The sequence below is a fragment of the Ranitomeya imitator genome, chromosome 2, assembly GCF_032444005.1.
Source record: "Ranitomeya imitator isolate aRanImi1 chromosome 2, aRanImi1.pri, whole genome shotgun sequence".
Classification (NCBI taxonomy): domain Eukaryota; kingdom Metazoa; phylum Chordata; class Amphibia; order Anura; family Dendrobatidae; genus Ranitomeya; species Ranitomeya imitator.
The window spans coordinates 169,276,824-169,302,650 of record NC_091283.1 but is presented as its reverse complement, the minus strand read 5'-3'; the positions used below and the strand labels follow the sequence as shown (position 1 = coordinate 169,302,650).

Sequence of the window (25,827 nt, the reverse complement as noted above, 5' to 3'; positions counted from 1 at the left end):
AATTTCCTGAAATTCCTATCAGGCTTCATATGTCCGATTCATCCTAAAATTTGACTCAGAGTGAATTGATTAATCACAAATTGAAAGTGTTCCAAAGCTCTGAAAAGACGTGTGTAAAGCCACGGTCACACTATCAGTATTTGGTTAGTATTTTCCAGAAGTATTTGTAATCCAAAACCGGGAGTGGGTGATAATACAGAAGTGGTGACGTGTTTCTAATTATACTTTTCCTCCAATTGTTCCACTCCTGGTTTTGGCTTGCAAGTACTGATAGTGTGAGCGTGGCCTTAGGGTATGTTCACACGCTCAGTATTTGGTCAGTATTTTACATCAATATTTGTAGCCAAAAGCGGGAGTGGGTGATAAATACAGAAGTGGTGACGTGTTTCTATTATACTTTTCCCCCGATTGTTCCTCTCCTGGTTTTGGCTTGCAAATACTGATAATGTGAGCATGGCCTTAGGGTATGTTCACACGTTCAGTATTTGGTCAGTATTTTACATCAATATTTGTAACCAAAACCAGGAGTGGGTGATAAATACAAAAGTGGTGGCGTGTTTCTACAATACTTTTCCACGCCTGGTTTTGGCTTACAAATACTGATGTAAAGTACTGCCCAAATACTGAAGGTGTGAACGGTGCCTGAGGCTGCTGAGTGTTCGTCAGGAGACCTTTGATCAGTCCGTGCTCAGATCGTATTTGACAGACATCACTTGTCACAGAGAACCTACAATGGACACTGGTGTGATGATTAAATACTAGTAGTTTGACACAGAAAATACAGCAATATTGGGTGTGGCACTTGCAGACACTGCACAGATGAGATGCAAAACATTAGTGTGGTGCCTCGCTAAATTGTCAGAGACTAAGCTTGAATAAATTGTGGTGTGGTATCTGAGTCACAGTTAAGTGAATGTGATTGCAACACTGGCAGCAGCTGCTCCCTGATTGATACAGTGTCAGTGACTCATATCTCTCTATCAATTTATTGTAATGGAATCTATCTCTTCTTATCTCCTTGTCCATCTGTATTCTTTGTACTATGTATCTCTAAGTCCTCTCTGTTATCCACATTTCCCACAAAATGGCAGCATCATCTTTTGCTTGGGCTTTTATAGTGGCTGAGTTACCATTGACTTCTGGCCTATAGCCATTCCTGATTGGCTGTGCTATAGGTTGGGGTAACTACAAGTTATTATGGTGAAACATGCCATGCTGTATCGAAGGTCATGTTATAATTCCCTGTGTTATGTAATGCTGCGGCTTCCATTTTAGGTGATTAATCTGAATTGAATTAAGAAGTTTTCGGCAGCAGTGATACCATGACCAGGACTTGATCTCTACCTCCAGAAGTAAGACGGTGAATATTCTCGTTGCCCAACCAGAACTCAGTTGCTTGATTACCAAATCCTCTTTTGTAGGTTTCCCAATCCTGGTAGAAGTCTTCTGAACCGTCAACTCGTCTCTGAAACACCTGAAAGAGAGGTGGATTTATTCATCTTCTCATCCAAACTAAGATCAGAACAGCACAAGGAAAATCCTGGCTTTACAGCCAACTATTATGATTGCCTACAGTATGTCTATGGATTGTAACTGGCATTGGATGACTAAAAAGCCTAAAGGAAGTGTGAGACAGTGACCAGGGTCATATGCGAGTGTCACTATGTGTCCCCAGGATGCGCACACAAGCATATTGAGGCAGCGGGAGTGCATTGCAGTCACAGGTGTAGCTGTGATTGCAATGCAGAATGAAAGTAAGTGTAGTCTTGGACAAGCTATTTGTCCAGGGCAGATTTAGGAAAACCTGCTCTGGGCTTTTATTTTTGAAACGGACTACAGGATGGCAGTGGGGCAGTCCTTTTACCGGGGGGGGAGAAGGGGGGCTTCCATGTGGCCTGAGGCCACAGTTTATTGTAGACTCCCTTGCAGCAGAGGGTTCCGTGTGTCAGTATCAGAGTGGAGTTTGCAGCGAGCAGAGAGCAGTCGGCTCTGCAAAAGCTCAGCCTGTGTGAGAGTAAACAGGGCCCAGCAGAGCAAGCTACTGACACCCTGCAGGGTGATACGATGGTGCAGTCGCCCCCGGACACATTTATGGACTGTCTCTTTTCCCGGCTGCGACTGTGTGAGTTTTTGACATTAAACACGTTTGCTGTGAACTTTCCCTGTGGTCACTGCCGGTCACACGGCACCAACCCCGCTGCACTACAGAAGTTATATAAAAAAAGATAAGTTTACAACTCCAGACCTTGAACAAATTGTTTTAACATAGATGTCTATAGACTCAAATATCCTTCTGCAGGACTATCATTGCCCAATTAGGTCCTTGCTTGCCCTTGAGATGAAAGCAATCAGTAGCCAAAGGGTTTTATGAAAATAATGAAGGTATAAATGTTGCATTAATATGATTGTCTGCGGTTTTACATTGATTCACACTCATGTAAACTCATTGCTGCCCAACCAACCTCCATTATTGTGCACTTCTTTTTAAACCAAACCAAAGTCAATTTGGATAAATTCTTGAATACTCAAAACAAGACAATCCTCCTAAAGTCTGGAAACATTGGATTGCCAATATTTACTTTTACCAATTTTTTTCATTCTTCCCCTGTTTACAGACTACCGTGAACACATTTCTTTCTCTCCCCTCTTTTCTTCTGTCCTTACAGTCATTTAAACACTTTTATAACATCTTATACCTTCTACTTTCTCTACATATCGCTCATCTTTCCCTTTCAAAAATTGCGTATTTGATCTTTTTTTTAGAGCTTTAAATATCCAAAAGATTTTAGAACTGTTGCCACACTGAGGCCACATAAAAATCATCAGTCATCTGAAAGTGCAATTGTAAACTTACTATCCAACCTCCTCCATCCGTGATCATGTCACACAGCACCATCAAAGGTTGCATGCCATCTGGGTATATTGTGTACCAGCCGCTGAAAATAATTCCTTGGTCCCTCAGCTCTTTACAGTTCTTTGCAGCTACAAAATAAATGGGAACATGCATGTTCATACATACATATATACATATATAATTTTTTTTCCCTATGTTACTCTGTTTTATCCAACTCCTAACAGCAGCACAATAATGGAGAATTTCTGCTCTATGTGCTTGTATAAAAATGTAATATATGAGCGATAACAGCAAGTTGATTGTCTTAGCTAGTGAGTGAATTTCAGGAAATGTCCTTCTCTCCTGAAGGCACATCACATGGAGATGCTGATGAAAGTTGCATACTGGCCATAGGCCCTAGTCAGAGCTCAGAGTAGTTTCAGAATTATTTGGAATCGCTTGCATGCGACCATGTAGCAAAAGCCATGTTGGCCTATTTGCCTGCATAGCCCTGGGAACAAGACTGCTAGAATACCAAAAGGGAAGGTGCCCTTATTGGAAGTGTATGAACAAGGACCTGCAGAGAATTGGAGGAAGACTTTGTCAGAAAACTGAAGCTACTTGATTTTTGAGTCAGACAAATGAAATTTATGGCAAAAAGTGATCAGTTGCTTCACTGGTGCAAATAAAATCAGAAGAGCCATATTATGGGGCGTGTCTGGGTTCTGTTGTGTGTCAATTAATAGAACAGAAAAAAAGTTCTGCGTGATGTGCTCATTCTTTTGTTCTAAAAACTGACACATAACATGACCAACATGGACCCCATAATATCAATGAAGCCCCTCTGCTTCCATTTGCATCAGCTACGCAACTGATCCATTTATGACATGAAATTTGTGTGTTCCAAAACTGAGTCAGTACAGTATATGTATTGCAGAAAGATTCACTCGAAAGTGTCCCCGAATATTCTGTAACAGGTCTCACTCGTACAAAGCATTCTGAATTCAATAATATACAATATGCTCCTCAGCATATGGAGCTTTGAAAAAGCCAGGATGCCCCTGTAGAGATGGAGAGGATGACGTTGCACCTCTTTGGAAACCCTTGTTATAAATGTATGAAAATGTACTGTTCTATATGTGTTATCCTCCTGGAGCCTGCAGTTTCTGTTAGTCAGGCGTGACAGGGTTAACTGTAGGTCCGGCCCATAGTTGGGGAGGGATAATAGGGACCAGTCTAGCAGTTCTTGTTTTTTTAGTTAGTGATAGAAAAAGGAAGAAGAGGAAGGCAATCATCGCCTGGTGTGTGTGTATGTGAAGAAATGCCTTATTGTTGTGCAGATCTCAGGAGCTGGCCAGGTTCACACTTGCATACAGGGGCTTTGCGGACTTCTTCCATGAAGCTCCGCCAACTTCCGCACTTCTGCCGTTTAGGTCCGCCTACTTCTGCATGCGTCCTGCATACCTATCTTTAACATTGGGAACGCAGGACATGCAGATGCATCCGCATGCGGCGATTTGAGGAGTGCGACGACCACACGGAAAGGCAAAATTTTGCGTTTCCATGCGGTCGCCGCACACCTCAAATCGCCCCATGCGGACGCATCTGCATACATCTGCATGTCCTGCGTTCCCAATGTTAAAGATAGGTACGCAGGATGCATACAGAAGTAGGCGGAGCTTCACGGAGGAAGAAGGGAAGAAGTACACAGCCATCCGCAGCCCTCCTCAACACAAATGTGAACGTAGCCTCACGTGGCTGTTAGTAAAAAGGACTTCAAGCTGGTGTGGTTTCCTTATCGTGGGTTCCAAAGGGACTGGCACCAATCACAGCGTGGCAGAGCTACACTGTGGAGTGTCCACAACGGAAACACGACTGCACATTCCCACCGAATCAGGACTCAGTTTTTCAGTAGCATGTCATGGCGTGGCATAAGAGTACCTCGTGCACAGCTTCTGCCCCAAGCCACATTACACCCCCACATCAGAGTGATAAGTTATGAGCAAGATAACTGTCCCGATGTTCAGCCACATCAAAGATCTGCAGAAAAGGCAAAATTGCATGTGTACTATGTCACCATCTTGCTGAAATCGGCACTTCCATCATTGCATGTTATGCAGCTAATGACTCATACATCAAGGTATGAAGAGTATTTTTTTGGGTTCAGAGTGCTCATTCTAAGAGGAGTTATAATGGAATATTTGTGGCCTCTTTCGAGTGAATTTCCCCCTATGATGAGGACATTTAAAAAAACGAAAGTGAACATTATGTACCTAGTTAATGCACCTAACTTCGGGTCTGCCGTGAGCTATTGATACCGAAATGTCTGGTCACCCAGTAAATTAATATCTGCAAAGTCCTTATCTTACCTCGAAATATTTCACCTTTTTCTCCTTTGCTTCCTAAGAAAAGATGACAACGAGTAATTGTGACAATATGTATGTAAATGGATTATTGGTGCCATATAATTTCTTAAGTGTATAAAAATGAGACTTGCAGGCTCGGCACAGATTTGATGGGTACTGACTGTGGTCCTATGTAACAACACAAGCTGACTTGGATATTGAGGTCAGGCCCATCATATGAATACCAGACACAGACCACGGATAAGAATGACCCTTTATCTAAAAGAAAGTAGCCATGTTTTAACCCCTTAATGACCGTCAATACGTCTTTTTTACTGACCTGCGATATAAGAGAATAGCATACCCATACAGGTGACAATCCAACAGCTGTCGGCTGTACATTATTATTATTATTATTATTATTACTATACTATATTATTACTATAGCTGACACCTTGCTGTATCAGCCACGAGCAGTGTTGGCACCGTCCATATCTGTTTAACCCCTTAGTGACTATGTGAGGTGGCCAGGGTGGTAGTCGTGGCCAGGGCCGCCATCAGGGCATGACAGCCGTGACTGGCGTATGGGGCCCGGTGAGCAGAGGGGGCCCGCATCGGGCCACGTCTCATCTGGTCACCGGGCCCCCCCTGCAGGCGCTGCGGCAGCGGCACACTATTGACGTGCGGGCCAGCGCCCGCACGTCAATGGTTAACAGCCGCCAGCCAGTCTGAGGCTGGCAGCTGAATAGGGCCGCAGTGCGCACTCGCCGGCGTCGCCGGCGTCTGACGTCATTGTCAGCCGCCGGGCCCGGCGAATGCGTCTGTGTGGAGCCTGGGGGGATCTTCGCCCGGCGCAGGAGCATGGCCAGGTAAGAAGTCGTGGTTTTTTTTTTCTTTGAGAGCTGCGATCCAGGGGGGCCCGGGGGGGCAGGATGATGGACACACAGGGGCAGAAATGCTGGACACAGTGGGGCAGAAATGCTGGACACAGTGGGGCAGAATGGTGGACACACAGGGGCAGAAATGCTGGACACAGTGGGACAGAATGGTGGACACACAGTGGGGCAGAATGCTGGACACACAGGGGCAGAATGGTGGACACAGTGGGGCAGAATGCTGGACACACGGGCAGAAATGCTGGACACAGTGGGGCAGAATGGTGGACACAGTGGGGCAGAATGCTGGACACAGTGGGGCAGAAATGCTGGACACAGTGGGGCAGAATGGTGGACACACGGGCAGAAATGCTGGACACAGTGGGACAGAATGGTGGACACACAGTGGGGCAGAATGCTGGACACACAGGGGCAGAATGGTGGACACAGTGGGGCAGAATGCTGGACACACAGGGGCAGAAATGCTGGACACAGTGGGGCAGAATGGTGGACACAGTGGGGCAGAATGCTGGACACACAGGGGCAGAAATGCTGGACACAGTGGGACAGAATGGTGGACACACAGTGGGGCAGAATGCTGGACACACAGGGGCAGAATGGTGGACACAGTGGGGCAGAATGCTGGACACACAGGGGCAGAAATGCTGGACATAGTGGGACAGAATGGTGGACACACAATGGGGCAGAATGCTGGACACACAGGGGCAGAATGGTGGACACAGTGGGGCAGAATGCTGGACACACAGGGGCAGAAATGCTGGACACAGTGGGGCAGAATGCTGGACACAGTGGGGCAGAAATGCTGGACACAGTGGGGCAGAATGGTGGACACACAGGGGCAGAAATGCTGGACACAGTGGGACAGAATGGTGGACACACAGTGGGGCAGAATGCTGGACACACAGGGGCAGAATGGTGGACACAGTGGGGCAGAATGCTGGACACACAGGGGCAGAAATGCTGGACACAGTGGGGCAGAATGGTGGACACAGTGGGGCAGAATGCTGGACACACAGGGGCAGAAATGCTGGACACAGTGGGACAGAATGGTGGACACACAGTGGGGCAGAATGCTGGACACACAGGGGCAGAATGGTGGACACAGTGGGGCAGAATGCTGGACACACAGGGGCAGAAATGCTGGACACAGTGGGACAGAATGGTGGACACACAATGGGGCAGAATGCTGGACACACAGGGGCAGAATGGTGGACACAGTGGGGCAGAATGCTGGACACACAGGGGCAGAAATGCTGGACACAGTGGGGCAGAATGCTGGACACAGTGGGGCAGAAATGCTGGACACAGTGGGGCAGAATGGTGGACACACAGGGGCAGAAATGCTGGACACAGTGGGACAGAATGGTGGACACACAGTGGGGCAGAATGCTGGACACACAGGGGCAGAATGCTGGACACACAGGGGCAGAAATGCTGGACACAGTGGGGCAGAATGGTGGACACAGTGGGGGCAGAATGCTGGACACAGTGGGGCAGAAATGCTGGACACAGTGGGGCAGAATGGTGGACACACGGGCAGAAATGCTGGACACAGTGGGACAGAATGGTGGACACACAGTGGGGCAGAATGCTGGACACACAGGGGCAGAATGGTGGACACAGTGGGGCAGAATGCTGGACACACAGGGGCAGAAATGCTGGACACAGTGGGGCAGAATGGTGGACACAGTGGGGCAGAATGCTGGACACACAGGGGCAGAAATGCTGGACACAGTGGGACAGAATGGTGGACACACAGTGGGGCAGAATGCTGGACACACAGGGGCAGAATGGTGGACACAGTGGGGCAGAATGCTGGACACACAGGGGCAGAAATGCTGGACACAGTGGGACAGAATGGTGGACACACAATGGGGCAGAATGCTGGACACACAGGGGCAGAATGGTGGACACAGTGGGGCAGAATGCTGGACACACAGGGGCAGAAATGCTGGACACAGTGGGGCAGAATGCTGGACACAGTGGGGCAGAAATGCTGGACACAGTGGGGCAGAATGGTGGACACACAGGGGCAGAAATGCTGGACACAGTGGGACAGAATGGTGGACACACAGTGGGGCAGAATGCTGGACACACAGGGGCAGAATGGTGGACACAGTGGGGCAGAATGCTGGACACACAGGGGCAGAAATGCTGGACACAGTGGGGCAGAATGGTGGACACAGTGGGGCAGAATGCTGGACACAGTGGGGCAGAAATGCTGGACACAGTGGGGCAGAATGCTGGACACAGTGGGGCAGAATGCTGGACACAGTGGGGCAGAATGGTGGACACACAGGGGCAGAAATGCTGGACACAGTGGGGCAGAAATGCTGGACACAGTGGGGCAGAATGCTGGACACACAGTGGGGCAGAATGCTGGACACACAGTGGGGCAGAATGCTGGACACACAGTGGGGCAGAATGCTGGACACACAGTGGGGCAGAATGCTGGACACACAGTGGGGCAGAATGCTGGACACACAGTGGGGCAGAATGCTGGACACACAGTGGGGCAGAATGCTGGACACACAGTGGGGCAGAATGCTGGAGACAGTGGGGCAGAATGCTGGACACAGTGACAGGGGCAGAAATGCTGGACACAGTGGGGCAGAATGCTGGACACAGTGACAGGGGCAGAATGCTGGACACAGTGACAGGGGCAGAATGCTGGACACTGGGGCAGAATGCGAGACACAGTGGGGCAGAATGCTGGACACAGTGGGGCAGAATGCTGGACACAGTGGGGCAGAATGCTGGACACACAGTGGGGCAGAATGTTGGAGACAGTGGGGCAGAATGCTGGAGACAGTGGGGCAGAATGCTGGACACAGTGGGGCAGAAATGCTGGACACAGTGACAGGGGCAGAATGCTGGACACAGTGACAGGGGCAGAATGCTGGACACAGGGGCAGACTGTGAGACCCAGGGGCAGAATGCTGGACATTGGGGCAGAATGTGAGACACGGGGCAGAATGGAGATACGGGGCATGATTGGAGACACGGGGCAGGATGAAAGACATGGGGGCATGACTGGAGACAGATGGGGCAGGATTGGAGACAGATGGGGCAGAATGGAGACACAGGGGGCATGATTGGAGACAAGTGTCAGGATTGCAGACATGGGGGCATGGTTGGAGACATAGGGGGCAGAATGGAGACATGGGGCATGATTGGAGACACTGGGGGCAGAATTGGAGACAGATCGTGCAGGATCATGGGGCAGGATGGATATGATGGAGACAGATGGGGCAGGATGGAGAGATCACATGGGGCGATCATATGGGGCAGGATGGGGAGATCATATGGGGCAGAATGGATACTCATGAGGGCAGGATGGGAGAACATCTGGCTGACGCCAGGAATGAGACACACGGGGCCAGGCTGGGGGATATTATTAATACCATAGGGGCTAATTTAGGGATATTATTACTGCAGTGATGTATTTATTTTATTTTTTGAGTATACTGTTTTAAATGGGGGGCGGTCATGTTACTGTATAGAGTGATACTATGTCGCCTTCTTCATGTGGTGTAATGTAGAAGTTGTGAAAAATTAAGTAATGTGCTCTGCAAGCGGAGCTCGAGATAACTGTGTTATTTCCTGCAGCGAGAAGTCCTGGCTGGATGAAATGATGGCAGTCTGTGCTGGATGAAAGATGAAGGACTTCACCTAGAGACGTCACTGGTGAGTCAGTGTGTTACCTATACACTGACACTATACACTGTATACAGAGCTCCTGTGTATAATTTCACTAGTGATCACTATATTATCTGTACACAGACACTGCATACTAAGTACAGATCTCCTGTGTATAATGGCACTTATGGTGATAGTATGGTGCTTTTTTTTAAATTACTGATCAGAATTGTAGTATTCAGTCAGTATGTGGTGGTAATATGTGGTCTGGACATGGTGTTGTGGTATTTGTTCCTTGTATGTGATATTATTCGATCACTGTGGTGGAAATATGTGGTCTGGTCATGGTGTTGTGGTATTTGTTCCTTGTATGTGATATTATTCGATCACTGTGGTGGTAATATGTCATCTGGTCATGGTGTTGTGGTATTTGTTCCTTCTATGTGATATTATTGGTCATTTTAAAAATTGAAAAATAAATAAAAATATACCTAAATTGTATTGCATATTTTAACAAATATTTAATAGGTTACAGTAGAGTAGGGCCCGGCCAAAAGTGTCTACCGTGTTATGGTGGCGGCTTAAAAAATCTTTTGGCCAAAACAAAAGCTGCCTGCTATGTATGTGATCTGGTGATGGGAACTGTTAATGTGTGATTGGTGAGAAGTGGAGTTTTTCCAAGAGAGAGCAGTGGGACTGTGGACAGTTTGAGGGGTGGAGCCTGGAGGCGGGGCTGGGGTGGAGCCTGGGTGGAGTCTCAAGGGGGCCCCGAAAATTTTGCCAGTATGGGGCCCCGAAATTTCTAGTGGCAGCCCTGGTCGTGGCGTCGAGCTGCTGTGTTCCCACACCCTGGCACCCCACAAAGGAAACCATGTTCCATCAGCTGTGTGCGATAAGTGTAAAGTAGAACACTCACATTTGGCTCCCGGGTTCCTTCTGGTTCTGTATTCCTAGTTCCAGTTTCTGGATTCACACAAACAGTTCCAGACTCGGTATTCATGCTTAACTGTTCAACTTTACTTGAAGACAGGGGTTTTAACACAGATGCAGCACAGTTCATCTTCATTTGCATTTCCTGATTTCTCCCTGCATTCTCTAGCATCTCTCGTCCCAAAGACTCTCCTTTCCCTCCTGCAGCTCTCGTGCCCATAGGTCCACCATCTTCTATCATTCCCCCATCCGGTTTCTCTTGGAAAAGGTAAAAGGCGCACTCAGTTCTGCCTAGTCCCGGCCGTAGGCCCCGGCTCTTCTCAGAATGATTACTACACTGTATGGTGACCGCTTGCACGCTGCCCTTTCTGGGGTCCCGCACCGCCTCAGCAGTCTCCAGCCCCAGCACTAATCCATCTTCCATCTCCTGTTGTTATCTCACTTGCTCTGCTGCTAAGGTACCGTCACATTAAGCGACGCTGCAGCGATCTAGACAACGATCCCGATCGCTGCAGCGTCGCTGTGTGGTCGCTGGAGAGCTGTCACACAGACAGCTCTCCAGCGACCAACGATGCCGGTCCCCTGGTAACCAGGGATGTAAGTATGTAGTGGTTTTTCTTTTTTTTTACGTTTACGCTGGTAACCAGGGTAAATATCGGGTTACTAAGCGCGGCCCTGCGCTTAGTAACCCGATGTTTACCCTGGTTACCAGTGAAGACATCGCTGAATCGGCGTCACACACGCCGATTCAGCGATGTCTGCGGGAGTCCAGCGACGAAATAAAGTTCTGGCCTTTCTGCTCCGACCAACGATGGCACAGCAGGATCCAGATTGCTGCTGCAACGTCACAGATCGCTAGCGATATCGTTCAGTGTGAAGGTACCTTTAGCAAGGAAGTTTCTCCACAATATCTCACCGTTCTGCATTACACCCATCTGTAACTCCTCCCAGCCTGGAAACCCCTTATTCCAACTAAGGCTGCTTTCACACATCAGGTTTTTGCCATCAGGCTAAATCTGGCATTGCGCCGAAGCAACGGATCCGGCATAAATTGTGAAAAACTGATGCAACGGATCCGGTTTTCCGCCGGAACAGTCTAGTGGATCCGGCAAAAAAACGGATCCATCCCATCTGTTTTGCATCCATTTTTTTATCCATTTTACGACGGATCCGGTTTTTAAAAACACCCATGGGAGGCTCCCAAACGTGATTGGCTACTGAAAACCTATATATACATTGTTCCTACAGCCCATCTTTGACAGGTTGTAGAGGAGCAAGTTGTGAAGATGGAAGGCGTTATGGTGAACATTCTGAAGATTTCTGTGGATTTTACTGTTGAGGTGAATTGTTTGAAAGCGATTGTTCTGGAGAAGGAGCGAGAGAGACAGCAGTGCATCATGCGTCTGCGGCGACTGCGTTTTTGGATTCATGACACGTGGGGTTTATTCTACTTTATACATGAAGTTACGAGGAAACCCCGAGAAGTTTTTCAGCTACATGCAGATGAAAGCGGAAAACTTCGACTTGTTGGTGGAGCGGATTGGACACCTCATCGCAAGAAGTGACACATATTGCCGCTTCTCAGTTTCACAGGAGGAACGTCTGATGGTGACTCTCAGGTAAGCCATTTTTATTGTATCTCCTACTGTTAAAGCTGACTTATTGCTGGTATTTTGTACTAATGTTTGCTTTTTTTCCCCCTCAGATTCCTTGCAACTGGAGAATCCCTTTCGTCACTACATTTTCAGTTCAGACTTGGGATTTCAACGATTTCGGGAATTGTGAAGCACACCTGCCGTGCATTGTTGGCCCTTTTTACATGGCGAATTTATACCACATCCCACAACGGAGAGTTGGCTGGAAATAGCAGAAAAATGTCAACAAATGTGTCAGTTTCCCAATTGCTTGGGTGCAGTGGACTGGAAACATATCCGCATTGTGAAACTTGCTGCATCTGGATCTGAATTTTTTAACTACAAAAAATATTTCTCCATTCTGCTCATGGCCATCACCGATGCAGAATACAAATTTATAGCCGTCGATATTGAGGCCTATGGCCACTCCAATCATTCCCAAGTTTTCAAGGTGTCTGCAATGGGGCGTAATCTCTATGGAAACACCTTCCAATTTCCACCACCAAGACCACTGCCTGAAACCTCTGGGCCACCAATGCCATTTGTCTGTGTTGGCGATTAAGCGTTCCAACTCTCGGAACACCTGCTTGAGCCTTACTCAAGTAGTGAATTGATGCCAACAAAGAGAGTTTTTAATTACTGCCTAACACGAGCACACAGAATGGTGGAGTGCGCTTTTGGGATTCTTTTTTTTTTTTTTTTTTTTTAATTTTTAATTTTCAACTTTTCAAAACTGTTCTGTCTCCGCCATCTAATATTGTTACCCTGATTATCTCTTTGCATAATTGCAGGTTTCTCAGTATGGATATTCATACCTTTATTTGTTTGTGATGCTTTGGCTCCCTCTAGCGGTCAGAGTTATGTTGGCAGTTCAATCTTGTTTTTGTATTATCCATGTCTGATTCTCCTCCTCCTTTGCAATGCATTATGGTAGCTCAGCCTCCATTTCCCTCCATTTTTCCTTTCACTTTCTTCGGTTTGCCTTCAAGGAAAGACGCTTCACTTCATCCCCCTTGCGATTGCATTGCCGGTATGTCTTTATGCTTCCTATAGATATTTCTGCTCTATATTAGCTTCGTTTAACCAGTTGTACTCCTAGTTTAGTCACTAGCCTTCTAAATGTTATGCATAATGTATATCATGTGTATTATGTATCTGTTCTATGCCATGCACTGATTCTATGTATATCGTTGTTCACAGTTTCACCGCATCAATATACCACTACGTTTAATAAAGCACAGACTCAACCACAGTCTCCTTATTGGACCCCGGTATAGCGGTTTAGCTGACTGTATAGCTACGTATGAGCCTGCCTCAGCTAGTGAGGACAGAACAGTGAAACGGCAGCCATCCAACTAGTGGGATTCAAGTCACCGGCTACACAGGGACTAAATACAGCTACAGCAATCTCTGCACAGCCAAGCACTTTCCCAAGACACCATGTCTCACAAATCGCATAGGACAAGATCTGTTACTTCCGTCTCCTCAAAGACAACATCCATCAGCAGCGCTGTCGCCATTGCCCGCGCAAATGCTGAAGCTGCCAAAATACGAGCGAGCTTTGCTGACCAAGAGATGCAACTTAAATTAGAAAAAGCACGCATAGATGATGAGAGAGCCGATCAAGAGAGAAGGTCGCAGTTAGAAAAAGCACGCATAGATGATGAGAGAGCCGATCAAGAGAGAAGGTTGCAGTTAGAAAAAGCACGCATAGATGATGAGAAAGCCGATCAAGAGAGAAGGTCGCAGTTAGAGAAGGCACGTGTGGATGCCGCCTTAGAAAGCCTAGCAGCAAAAAGGGAAGCTGCCGCAGCCCTCGCCGAATCAGAATCGCTAGAAGCCGCGCAAAATCCCAAGCTGCATAGCCAAAGCAGTACGTCGAGTCTGTAGTTTCCACTGCAAGACTCACCACAACGCACATCTCAGTATGTTAATGACCTTCCTGATCCAAACTATAACCCTGAACCAGTACCAAAACCAGAATACGACACCTCCAGCGAAGTGAGCGAGAGTCGTCACGAGGCTCAGGACAGAAACAAATTTGAAAATGTGAGGCAAAACAACTCTGCTAATGACTACCTTGCCCCTCATCAGGTAACCAACGTGGATCACCCTGCTGACGCACCGTACATCAGGCCGAAGCAATACGACACCGGCTGGCGCCACCATGAGGACACTAACAGGTACGAACGCACCTCACATCACTATCAGGGCGACCCATCACCAGTATACTCTGCTGACAACCGGTTCACGACAGAATTTGCCAAGTTCTTCACACGACGTGAACTGGTTGCCAAGGGACTCATGAAATTCACTGACCGAGCTGAAGGTTACAGAGCTTGGAAAGCTTCCTTCCAAAATGTCATTAGAGACATGGGCGGACATACCGCCTGTTCAACCTGTGCGGCTGCACAGGGGCCCGGAGGCTCCAGGGGGCCCCTGCAGGCAGGGCCGGCAGCTGCCTAGGTCCTCGCTCCCCCAGGGGCCCACAGCTAGCGGCACATCACGCAGCTGCTATGGGGCCCCTGTGAGGCAGGGGGGCCCGCCTGCCCCCAGCGCCGACTCCCCCGCCGCGTTGAACTATACCGGCGTCTGCCGGTAGAGTTCAAAGCAATGAATGATGGAGGAGAGAACGTCACCTGACGCTCCCTCTCCCATCATTCCCCGCTCTGCCTGCTCTGACAGACACTGGACTGTGGGGCCATCCTGGGGGGGGGGGGAGCTGCGCTGCGCTGCCATGAGGCTGCGCGCGCTGTATACCATGAAGCTGTGCGCGCTGTATACCATGAGGCTGCGTGCTGTATACCGTGAGGCTGTGCGCGCTATATATACCGTGAGGCTGTGCGCACTGTATACCGTGAGGCTGTGCGCGCTGTATACCGTGAGGCTGTGCGCGCTGTATACCGTGAGGCTGTGCGCGCTGTATACCGTGAGGCTGTGCGCGCTGTATACCGTGAGGCTGTGCGCGCTGTATACCGTGAGGCTGTGAGCGCTGTATACCGTGAGGCTGTGCGCGCTGTATACCGTGAGGCTGTGCGCACTGTATACCGTGAGGCTGTGCGCGCTGTATACCGTGAGGCTGTGCGCGCTGTATACCGTGAGGCTGTGCGCGCTGTATACCGTGAGGCTGTGCGCACTGTATACCGTGAGGCTGTGCGCGTTGTATACCGTGAGGCTGTGCGCGCTGTATACCGTGAGGCTGTGCGCGCTGCATACCGTGAGGCTGTGTGCTGTATATCATGAGGCTGCGCTGTATACTACGCGGCTGCGCCGTTCTGTCCCCATCATTCTTTCTCAGACGGTGGAAAGAGGCCAGGAAACAAGCGTTGAACGACTTCAGTATTGTCGATCACACTCGTCTAATGGCCTGAACTCAGCGCTTGTAAATACAACCGAAATGCTTCTGTGTGATGTGCAATGTGTTCGGATTTGAGGCCCCATTTTAAACTTTGCTTAGGACCCCACTTTGCCCAAAACCGGCCCTGCCTGCAGGGTGGCTAATAATGAGGGCAAACTGGCCAGTTTATCCGGCTTCGGGGAACCCCTGGTCAGATTGCCATCATGGGATTGCAGCTCTGCTGCCTGCAAGAGAAAAAGGCAGTGGAGCATCGCTGCATGGAATGGATCCATCCTGCTTCCTGCCACACAGAAGCACTAAATGACATCATCATTCAGCGCTGCGGCTGTGTGAGACAGGAAGCTGCCGGCGATGGTGCGGCTTCAGGATACCGTGCGAGCAGAGGTGAGGTGTGTGTGTGCAGAGAGGTGAATGGTGCTGTGTGTGTGTGTGTGTGTGTGTAGGTGGAGGAGAGGGCAATGATGGGGGTGACGGGGCAGAAGGCAATGATTGGGTTGATGGAGAGGGCAATGATAGGGGTGGTGGGGCAGGAGGAAATGATGGTGGCAGTGGAAAGGACAATGATGGGGGTGGTGGGGAGGAGGCAATGATGGAGGTGGTGGAATGGGCAATGATATGGGGTGGTTGGGGAGTAAGCAATAATGTAGGTTGCGAAGAGGGAAATCATGGGGGTGGGGGAGAGGGCAATAATGGGATGCGAGGGGTTTTATAATGGGGGAGGTGGAGGAAGACATTATTATCGATTATTATGTATAACACATTCCATTAATATAACGTGTACTCACTTATGTATAACAGTCCCTTAGCTTTGTCGCCTTAAAAGGAGGGGGACCCAGGCACATTTCCTGCACAGGGGCCCCAAGCGGTCTGTGTCCGCCCCTGATTAGAGACTTGGGGCTACAACACAGGGAAGAGATAGACCTGTTAGTCAAATACCTGGGAGAAGAGTCAGTCAAACACGCAGTAAGGATCAGAGACATTAATATAAACCGCCCTGAGACTGGCCTCAAAGAGATCTGGAAAAGGCTGGATGAGTGTTACGACTCAGCAGAAGTAATAGAAAGAGCCTTGTTCAAAAGAATCGATGACTTTCCTAAAATATCTAACAAAGGTCTCCAGAAACTTAGAGAGCTAAGCGACCTGCTGAAGGAAGTCCAAGTTGCCAAATATGAGGACGACCTACAGGGACTTGCATTTCTCGACACAGCCAGAGGTGTTAACCCTATAGTCCAGAAGTTGCCCTACAATCTACAGGAGAGGTGGCTCACACATGGTTCCACGTACAAATACAAACACAGCGTTCCATTCCCTCCCTTCTCCGTTTTTGTAGACTTCATACACCAACAAGCGAGAATTAGAAACGATCCCAGCTTTGACTTTGCAATACCATATGCCACACCGTCACCACCTGCAAATCCACGCAGAATATCTGTGGCAGTACACAAGACTTATGTTTCTTCTTCAGGTTCTAATTACAGGTCTGCTGGCTGCTCCCAATCAGAGACAAAGGTGCAGGACCCTGACAAGCAGTGCCCACTTCATCAGAAGCCTCATCCTCTCCTGAAATGCAAAGCCTTCAGAGGAAAATCTATGCCAGATCGCAGAAGCTTCCTGAAAGAAAACGGTATCTGCTACAAGTGCTGCTCGTCCACAGCCCATCTCGCCAAGGATTGCAAGGTCAGTGTAAAATGCACAGAATGTGGCACCACAGACCATAACACCGCTCTACACCCTGGCCCAGCTCCATGGAGTACACAAAACACGCCAGCTGACAGTGAGCATGGCGGGGAGGAAAGGAACACTGATACAGCTACGCCAGAGATCACTTCACAATGCACCGAGGTCTGCAAAGGGACAATAGACAGTAGGTCCTGTTCAAAAATATGCCTCGTCAAAGTATACCCGAAGGGCCATAGAAACCAAGCTGTAAGACTGTATGCTATCTTGGATGATCAAAGTAATCGATCCTTGGCTAGATCAACGTTCTTTGACCTATTTAACATCAAAGGGCCAAGCACTCCCTACTCCTTAAAGACGTGTGCAGGTACTGTGACTACAGCAGGCAGGAAAGCTACTGACTACCAGATCGAGTCTTTAGACGGACAATTCTGCCTACCACTACCTACGATCATCGAATGTAACCAGATCCCAGACAATAGATCTGAAATCCCTACACCAGATGTAGCAATCCATCACGCTCACTTAAAACGAATAGCACACCTTATACCAGAACTCGACCATCAGGCCCAGATAATTCTGCTGTTGGGGAGAGATATCCTACAGGTTCATAAAGTGAGACTTCATATCAATGGACTCCACAATGCTCCCTATGCCCAAAGGTTAGACCTAGGATGGGTCATAATTGGCAACGTATGCTTGGGACGCATGCACGCCCCATCTTCTGTGACAAGCATGCTGACAAATACATTGGAGAAAGGACGTCCATCTCTGTCTCAACCTTGTAACAATGAGTTCCATGTCAGGGAACTGCCACACAGCATCCAACTACATGATCATTTAATAGACTTTACTCACGACAGCAGTATAGTGTCGGGAAGCTATGAGGATCAGTTAGGGTGCACAGTCTTCCAAAGAACTAAGCAGGACAACCAAGTGGCAATGTCGGTAGAGGACAAGTTGTTCTTAGAGGTAATGGACAAGGGACTCGTTAAAGATGAGACCAACAGCTGGGTCGCACCTCTTCCTTTCAAAACCCACAGACCACGTCTACCGAACAACAGAAATCAGGCATTACAACGTTTCTCCTCTCTCATTCGTAATCTGCAAAAGAAACCAGAGATGAAAGATCACTTTTTCTCCTTCATGTCAAAGATTTTTGAAAACCGTCACGCAGAACTAGCTCCCACTCTCAAAGACTCTGAAGAATGCTGGTTCCTACCCATGTTCGGAGTATACCACCCTAAGAAACCAGGCCTGATCAGAGTCGTGTTTGATTCCAGTGCTAAATTTAATGATGTCTCCCTGAATGACGTTCTACTGACAGGACCAGACCTCAATAACAAACTACTGGGTGTACTTATGCGCTTCCGTAAGGATTCCATTGCCTTCATCGCTGACATCCAGCAAATGTTCCATTGTTTCCTTGTGAGAGAGAGAGACAGGAACTTCCTAAGATTCTTCTGGTACAGAGACAATGATCCTACTAAAGAAGTCACGGAGTATCGCATGAGAGTGCACATCTTTGGCAACAGCCCTTCCCCTGCAGTCGCCATTTACGGACTCAAAAGGTCGGCTCAGGAAGGAGAAGCAGAATACGGAGCAGATGTCAGACAATTCATAGAAAAGGACTTTTATGTCGACGACTGTCTAAAAGCCATGCCTTCAAATGAGACTGCCATCAGTCTTCTCAGGAGAGCTCAGGACATGCTTGCCTGCTCGAACCTTAGGCTTCATAAAATAGCCTCAGACAGCCAAGAACTCATGGAAGCGTTCCCTTCTCAGGACCTATGTAATGGTCTCAGAGACCTGGACCTGGGGTCAGACCCCGCACCAATGCAACGCAGCCTCGGGCTTCTCTGGAATCTACAGTCAGACACTTTCACCTTTCAGGTCAGTCAGGAAGAAAGACCTTTCACACGTAGAGGCGTCCTGTCTACCATCAACAGTCTGTACGATCCCTTGGGTTTCGCAGCTCCTGTTACTATACAAGGCAAGGCCCTACTAAGAGACTTAACTAGGGAAACATCTGACTGGGATGCACCTCCGCCACCTGACAAGAGGATCCAGTGGGAAGAGTGGAAGAACTCGTTAGCGGCACTCTCCAACCTGCATGTGCCAAGACTGTACACCCCTGTGCCATCTACTGAGATACAGAGCCAAAGACTGTACGTATTTGCAGATGCTTCTGTCAAAGCAATTGCCGCTGTTGCCTACCTCAAAACTGTAGACTCCAAATGTCAGTGTCACATTGGTTTCGTCATGGGAAAGGCCAAACTCGCACCACAACCAGAGCACACTATACCCAGGTTAGAGCTTTGTGCCGCAGTCTTAGCCGTTGAGTTAGCGGAGTTCATCGCATCCGAAATGGATATCGACCTGACACAGGCCAAGTTCTACTCAGACAGCAAAGTAGTCCTGGGATATATCCACAACGAAACCAGGCGATTCTACGTTTTTGTCAATAACAGAGTGCTACGAATCAGGAGATCAGTTCACCCACAGCAGTGGCATTACATACCCACAGACCAGAATCCCGCAGCTCATGCATCTAGAGCAGTTGACGCAAGTCGACTAGGAAGCACAACGTGGCTCTCTGGACCAAAACTATTGTACATTGAGGAATGTTTTCCAGACACCTTTGAACTAGTAGGACAGGACTCAGATGCTGAAATCCGCCCTCAGGTGTCTACACTACATACAATGACCTCTGTTATCCAGCTTGGATCTTGCAGGTTCGACAGATTTTCAAGTTGGAAGTCACTTACTCGAGCCATTACCTGCCTGACTCATATAGCTCGTTCATTCAGGACCACCAGAACTCGTGACATGGAAAAATGTAAAGGAGCAGCGAGGCTTACCCACGAAAGCCTAATCACCTTCATGGCTGAAGCTGCAGCTATAATCAATGCAAGACCCCTGGTTCCAGTTCCTAACAACCCTGAGGAGCCTTTGTTATTGACTCCAGCTACTTTACTTACCCAGAAAACAGGACTGGCCAGTGCCCCTCCAGGAGGATTCGACGCGAAGGACCTCTACAAGCGCCAATGGAGACAGGTACAAAGTCTTGCAAATACTTTCTGGGACAGGTGGCGCAAACAATATTTGTCTACCCTACAGCCACGGACGAAGTGGCAATCTACTAAACCTAATCTGAACATAGGTGACCTTGTTCTTGTGAAAGACTGTCAGATTCACCGGAACCAGTGGCCACTTGGTCTAGTTACCGCAACGTTCCCGAGCAAGGACGGCAACGTCCGCAAAGTTGAGCTAAGGATGACCAAAGGGAATGAACCTAAGACATTTTCCAGACCGGTATCTGAACTGGTCCTATTGTTGCCTTCGGAAGAAAGGAGTAGTGACATCCGTTGATGCCAGACGGGGAGTGTTCTGTCTCCGCCATCTAATATTGTTACCCTGATTATCTCTTTGCATAATTGCAGGTTTCTCAGTATGGATATTCATACCTTTATTTGTTTGTGATGCTTTGGCTCCCTCTAGCGGTCAGAGTTATGTTGGCAGTTCAATCTTGTTTTTGTATTATCCATGTCTGATTCTCCTCCTCCTTTGCAATGCATTATGGTAGCTCAGCCTCCATTTCCCTCCATTTTTCCTTTCACTTTCTTCGGCTTGCCTTCAAGGAAAGACGCTTCACTTCATCCCCCTTACGATTGCATTGCCGGTATGTCTTTATGCTTCCTATAGATATTTCTGCTCTATATTAGCTTAGTTTAACCAGTTGTACTCCTAGTTTAGTCACTAGCCTTCTAAATGTTATGCATAATGTATATTATGTGTATTATGTATCTGTTCTATGCCATGCACTGATTCTATGTATATCATTGTTCACAGTTTCACCGCATCAATATACCACTACTAGGGTTGAGCGAAACGGGTCGTTCATTTTCAAAAGTCGCCGACTTTTGGCAAAGTCGGGTTTCATGAAACCCGATCCGACCCCTGTGCGGGGTCGGCCATGCGGTACGCGACTTTCGCGCCAAAGTCGCGTTTCAATGACGCGAAAAGCGCCATTTCTCAGCCAATGAAGGTAAACGCAGAGTGTGGGCAGCGTGATGACATAGGTCCTGGTCCCCACCATCTTAGAGAAGGGCATTGCAGTGATTGGCTTGCTGTCCGCGGCGTCACAGGGGCTATAAAGGGGCGTTCCCGCCGACCGCCATGTTACTGCTGCTGATCTGAGCTTAGGGAGAGGTTGCTGCCGCTTCGTCAGAAGCAGGGATAGCGTTAGGCAGGGTCCATTAACCACCAAACCACTTGTGCTGTAGCGATTTCCACTGCCCAACACCACCTTCGGTGTGCAGGGATAGTGGAAGCTACATTTTTTTTTTTCCTCAGCGCTGTAGCTCATTGGGCTGCCCTAGAAGGCTCCCTGATAGCTGCATTGCTGTGTGTACGCCGCTGTGCAAACCAACTGCTTTTTTCAAAGCACAAATCCTCTTGTTCCTTCCTCTCTGCACAGCTATCTTGTTTGTTTGTCCACACTTTTTATTTAATTTGTGCATCAGTCCACTCCTTATTGCTGCCTGCCATACCTGGCTGAGATTACTGCAGGGAGATAGTAATTGAAGGACAGTTCCTTTTTTTTTTTTTTTTTTTTTTTGTGGGAGATTAAGATTGGCATTTCTGCTAGAGTGCCATCCCTGTCTGTGTCATCTCTCACTCAGTGGGCCATAGAAAGCCTATTTATTTTTTTGCTTGATTTGGGTTCTAAAATCTACCTGAAAAAATCACTACATCAATCAGTGGGAGAAAAATATTGGCCTCAGGGCTTGTGTGCCACTCCTTACTCCTGTGTGTGCCATCTCTCACTCAGTGGGCCATAGAAAGCCTATTTATTTTTTTGCTTGATTTGGGTTCCAAAATCTACCTGAAAAAATCACAACATCAATCAGTGGGAGAAAAATATTGGCCTCAGGGCTTGTGTGCCACTCCTGACTCCTGTGTGTGCCATCTCTCACTCAGTGGGCCATAGAAAGCCTATTAATTTTTTTGCTTGATTTGGGTTCTAAATTCTACCTGAAAAAATCAATAAATCAATCAGTGGGAGATTAATATTGGCCTTTGGGCTTGTGTGCCAGTCCTAAGCGTGCCATCTCTCTCTCTCAGATAGTGGGCCATAGAAAGCCTATTTATTATTTTTTTTTATTGGGTTTATAAATTTTCCCTGGGAAAAAAAAAAAAAGTGGGAGATTAATATTGGCCTCTGGGCTTGTGTGCCAGTCCTGAGCGTGCCATCTCTCTCACAAATAGTGGGCCATAGAAAGCCTATTTATTTTTTGGGTTGATTTGGGTTCTAAATTCTACCTGAAAAAATCAATAAATCAATCAGTGGGAGATTAATATTGGCCTTTGGGCTTGTGTGCCAGTCCTAAGCGTGCCATCTCTCTCTCTCAGATAGTGGGCCATAGAAAGCCTATTTATTATTTTTTTTATTGGGTTTATAAATTTTCCCTGGAAAAAAAAAAAAAAAGTGGGAGATTAATATTGGCCTCTGGGCTTGTGTGCCAGTCCTGAGCGTGCCATCTCTCTCACAAATAGTTGGCCATAGAAAGCCTATTTATTTTTTGGGTTGATTTGGGTTCTAAATTCTACCTGAAAAAATCAATAAATCAATCAGTGGGAGATAAATATTGGCCTCTGGGCTTGTGTGCCACTCCTGACTCCTGTGTGCGTCATCTCTCACTCAGTGGGCCCTAGAAAGCCTATTTTTTGTTTTATTTGTTTTCTAAATTCTCCCTGAAAAAATCATTTTATTTTATTTGGTTTCTAAATTATTCCTGAAAAAATCATTTTTTTTGTATTTTTTTTTCTAAAGTCTCCCTGAAAAAAAAAAAAAAAAAATCAAATCAGTGGGAGATTAATATTGCCCTTTCTGCTTGTGTGCCAGTCTTGACTCCTGGGTGTGCCATCTCTCTCTCTCCAATTGTGGGCCATAGAAAGCCTATTAATTTTTTTGCTTGATTTGGGTTCCAAAATCTACCTGAAAAAATCACTAAATCTATCAGTGGGAGATAAATATTGGCCTCTGGGCTTGTGTGCCACTCCTGACTCCTGTGTGCGTCCTCTCTCACTCAGTGGGCCCTACAAAGCCTATTTTTTTTTTTTGTTTTCTAAATTCTCCCTGAAACAATCATTTTATTTTATTTTGTTTCTAAATTCTTCCTGAAAAATTCATTTTTTTTGTATTTTTTTTTTCTAAAGTCTCCCTGAAAAAAAAAAAAAATCAAATCAGTGGGAGATTAATATTGCCCTTTCTGCTTGTGTGCCAGTCTTGACTCCTGGGTGTGCCATCTCTCTCTCTCTCTCCAATTGTGGGCCATAGAAAGCCTATTAATTTTTTTGCTTGATTTGGGTTCCAACATCTACCTGAAAAAATCACTAAATCAATCAGTGGGAGATAAATATTGGCCTCTGGGCTTGTGTGCCACTCCTGACTCCTGTGTGCGTCCTCTCTCACTCAGTGGGCCATAGAAAGCCTATTTTTTTTAATTTTTTTTCTAAATTCTCCCTGAAACAATCATTTTATTTTATTTTGTTTCTAAATTATTCCTGAAAAAATCATTTTTTTTGTATTTTTTTTTTCTAAAGTCTCCCTGAAACAAAAAAAAAAAAATCAAATCAGTGGGAGATTAATATTGCCCTTTCTGCTTGTGTGCCAGTCTTGACTCCTGGGTGTGCCATCTCTCTCTCTCCAATTGTGGGCCATAGAAAGCCTATTAATTTTTTTGCTTGATTTGGGTTCCAAAATCTACCTGAAAAAATCACTAAATCAATCAGTGGGAGATAAATATTGGCCTCTGGGCTTGTGTGCCACTCCTGACTCCTGTGTGCGTCCTCTCTCACTCAGTGGGCCCTACAAAGCCTATTTTATTTTTTTTTTCTAAATTCTCCCTGAAACAATCATTTTATTTTATTTTGTTTCTAAATTCTTCCTGAAAAATTCATTTTTTTGTATTTTTTTTTCTAAAGTCTCCCTGAAAAAAAAAAAAAAAATCAAATCAGTGGGAGATTAATATTGCCCTTTCTGCTTGTGTGCCAGTCTTGACTCCTGGGTGTGCCATCTCTCTCTCTCTCCAATTGTGGGCCATAGAAAGCCTATTAATTTTTTTGCTTGATTTGGGTTCCAAAATCTACCTGAAAAAATCACTAAATCAATCAGTGGGAGATAAATATTGGCCTCTGGGCTTGTGTGCCACTCCTGACTCCTGTGTGCGTCATCTCTCACTCAGTGGGCCCTAGAAAGCCTATTTTTTGTTTTATTTGTCATCTAAATTCTCCCTGAAAAAATCATTTTATTTTATTTGGTTTCTAAATTATTCCTGAAAAAATCATTTTTTTTTTTATTTTTTTTTCTAAAGTCTCCCTGAAAAAAAAAAAAATCAAATCAGTGGGAGATTAATATTGCCCTTTCTGCTTGTGCGCCAGTCTTGACTCCTGGGTGTGCCATCTCTCTCTCTCCAATTGTGGGCCATAGAAAGCCTATTAATTTTTTTGCTTGATTTGGGTTCCAAAATCTACCTGAAAAAAATCACTAAATCAATCAGTAGGAGATAAATATTGGCCTCTGGGCTTGTGTGCCACTCCTGACTCCTGTGTGCGTCCTCTCTCACTCAGTGGGCCATAGAAAGCCTATTTTTTTTTTATTTGTTTTCTAAATTCTCCCTGAAACAATCATTTCATTTTATTTGGTTTATAAATTCTTCCTTAAAAAATCATTTTTTTAATTATTTTTTTTTTCTAAAGTCTCCCTGTTAAAAAAAACAAAAACAAATCAGTGGGAGATTAATATTTACATTTGCGCTTCAGTGACAGTCCTGCGTGTGTGGCATCTCTCTCATTTGTTGCCACCAACAACAGAGTGTGTAACATTGTGCCTGATTTTCGTTGTGGTCTCACCCACCTGTAAAGGGGTAGCTAAATCATACTGAAGTTATAGCTCACCGTGTAAGTTGTGTGACAGCAACAAATACCGTTAGTTTGGTAACGTTTTTAAAAAAATGAGGAAGTCTGGTGGAAGAGGTCGTGGCCGGGGGCGTTCATTGTCAGCTGGTAATGAGGGTAGTGGTAGTGGTGGAGCATCAGGTGGTCGTGGGAAAAAAAATATTGCACCTAAGTCTGGAGCTGTGGAGCCAGGTTCGTCGTCTGGCTACACAAGGCCTCGAACGCTCCCTTTTCTGGGAGTAGGAAAACCGCTTTTAAAGCCGGAGCAGCAAGAGCAAGTTTTGGCTTATCTTGCTGACTCAGCCTCTAGCTCTTTTGCCTCCTCTCGTGAAACTGGTAAAAGTAAAAGCAGCGCGTCGTTAGTGGATGTTCACGGTCAGGGACAAGTCGCTTCCTTGTCCTCTTCAGCAAAAACAACAACAGAGAAGAATGCAGCAGGCGACACAACGGGTTACTCCATGGAGCTCTTTACACATACCGTCCCTGGCTTAGAAAGTGAAGCAGTTAACAGTCCATGCCCATTACAAGTTGAATCTGACATGGAGTGCACTGA

At 46.8% G+C, this 25,827-nt stretch overlaps 1 protein-coding gene across 2 annotated transcripts in view; it reads right to left on the bottom strand.

Moving 5' to 3' along the window:
- The window catches only part of LOC138662375 (ficolin-1-B-like), a 126,197-nt gene that overhangs the window by 23,776 nt on the left and 76,594 nt on the right, over positions 1-25,827 (bottom strand). For both annotated transcript variants that reach the window (XM_069747915.1, XM_069747916.1), the window contains 3 exons: positions 5,203-5,235; positions 2,855-2,982; positions 1,345-1,474 (listed from right to left, as the gene is read on the bottom strand). In XM_069747915.1, the coding sequence (XP_069604016.1) occupies positions 1,345-1,474; positions 2,855-2,982; positions 5,203-5,235 (291 nt within the window). The remainder of the gene's footprint in view (positions 1-1,344; positions 1,475-2,854; positions 2,983-5,202; positions 5,236-25,827) is intronic.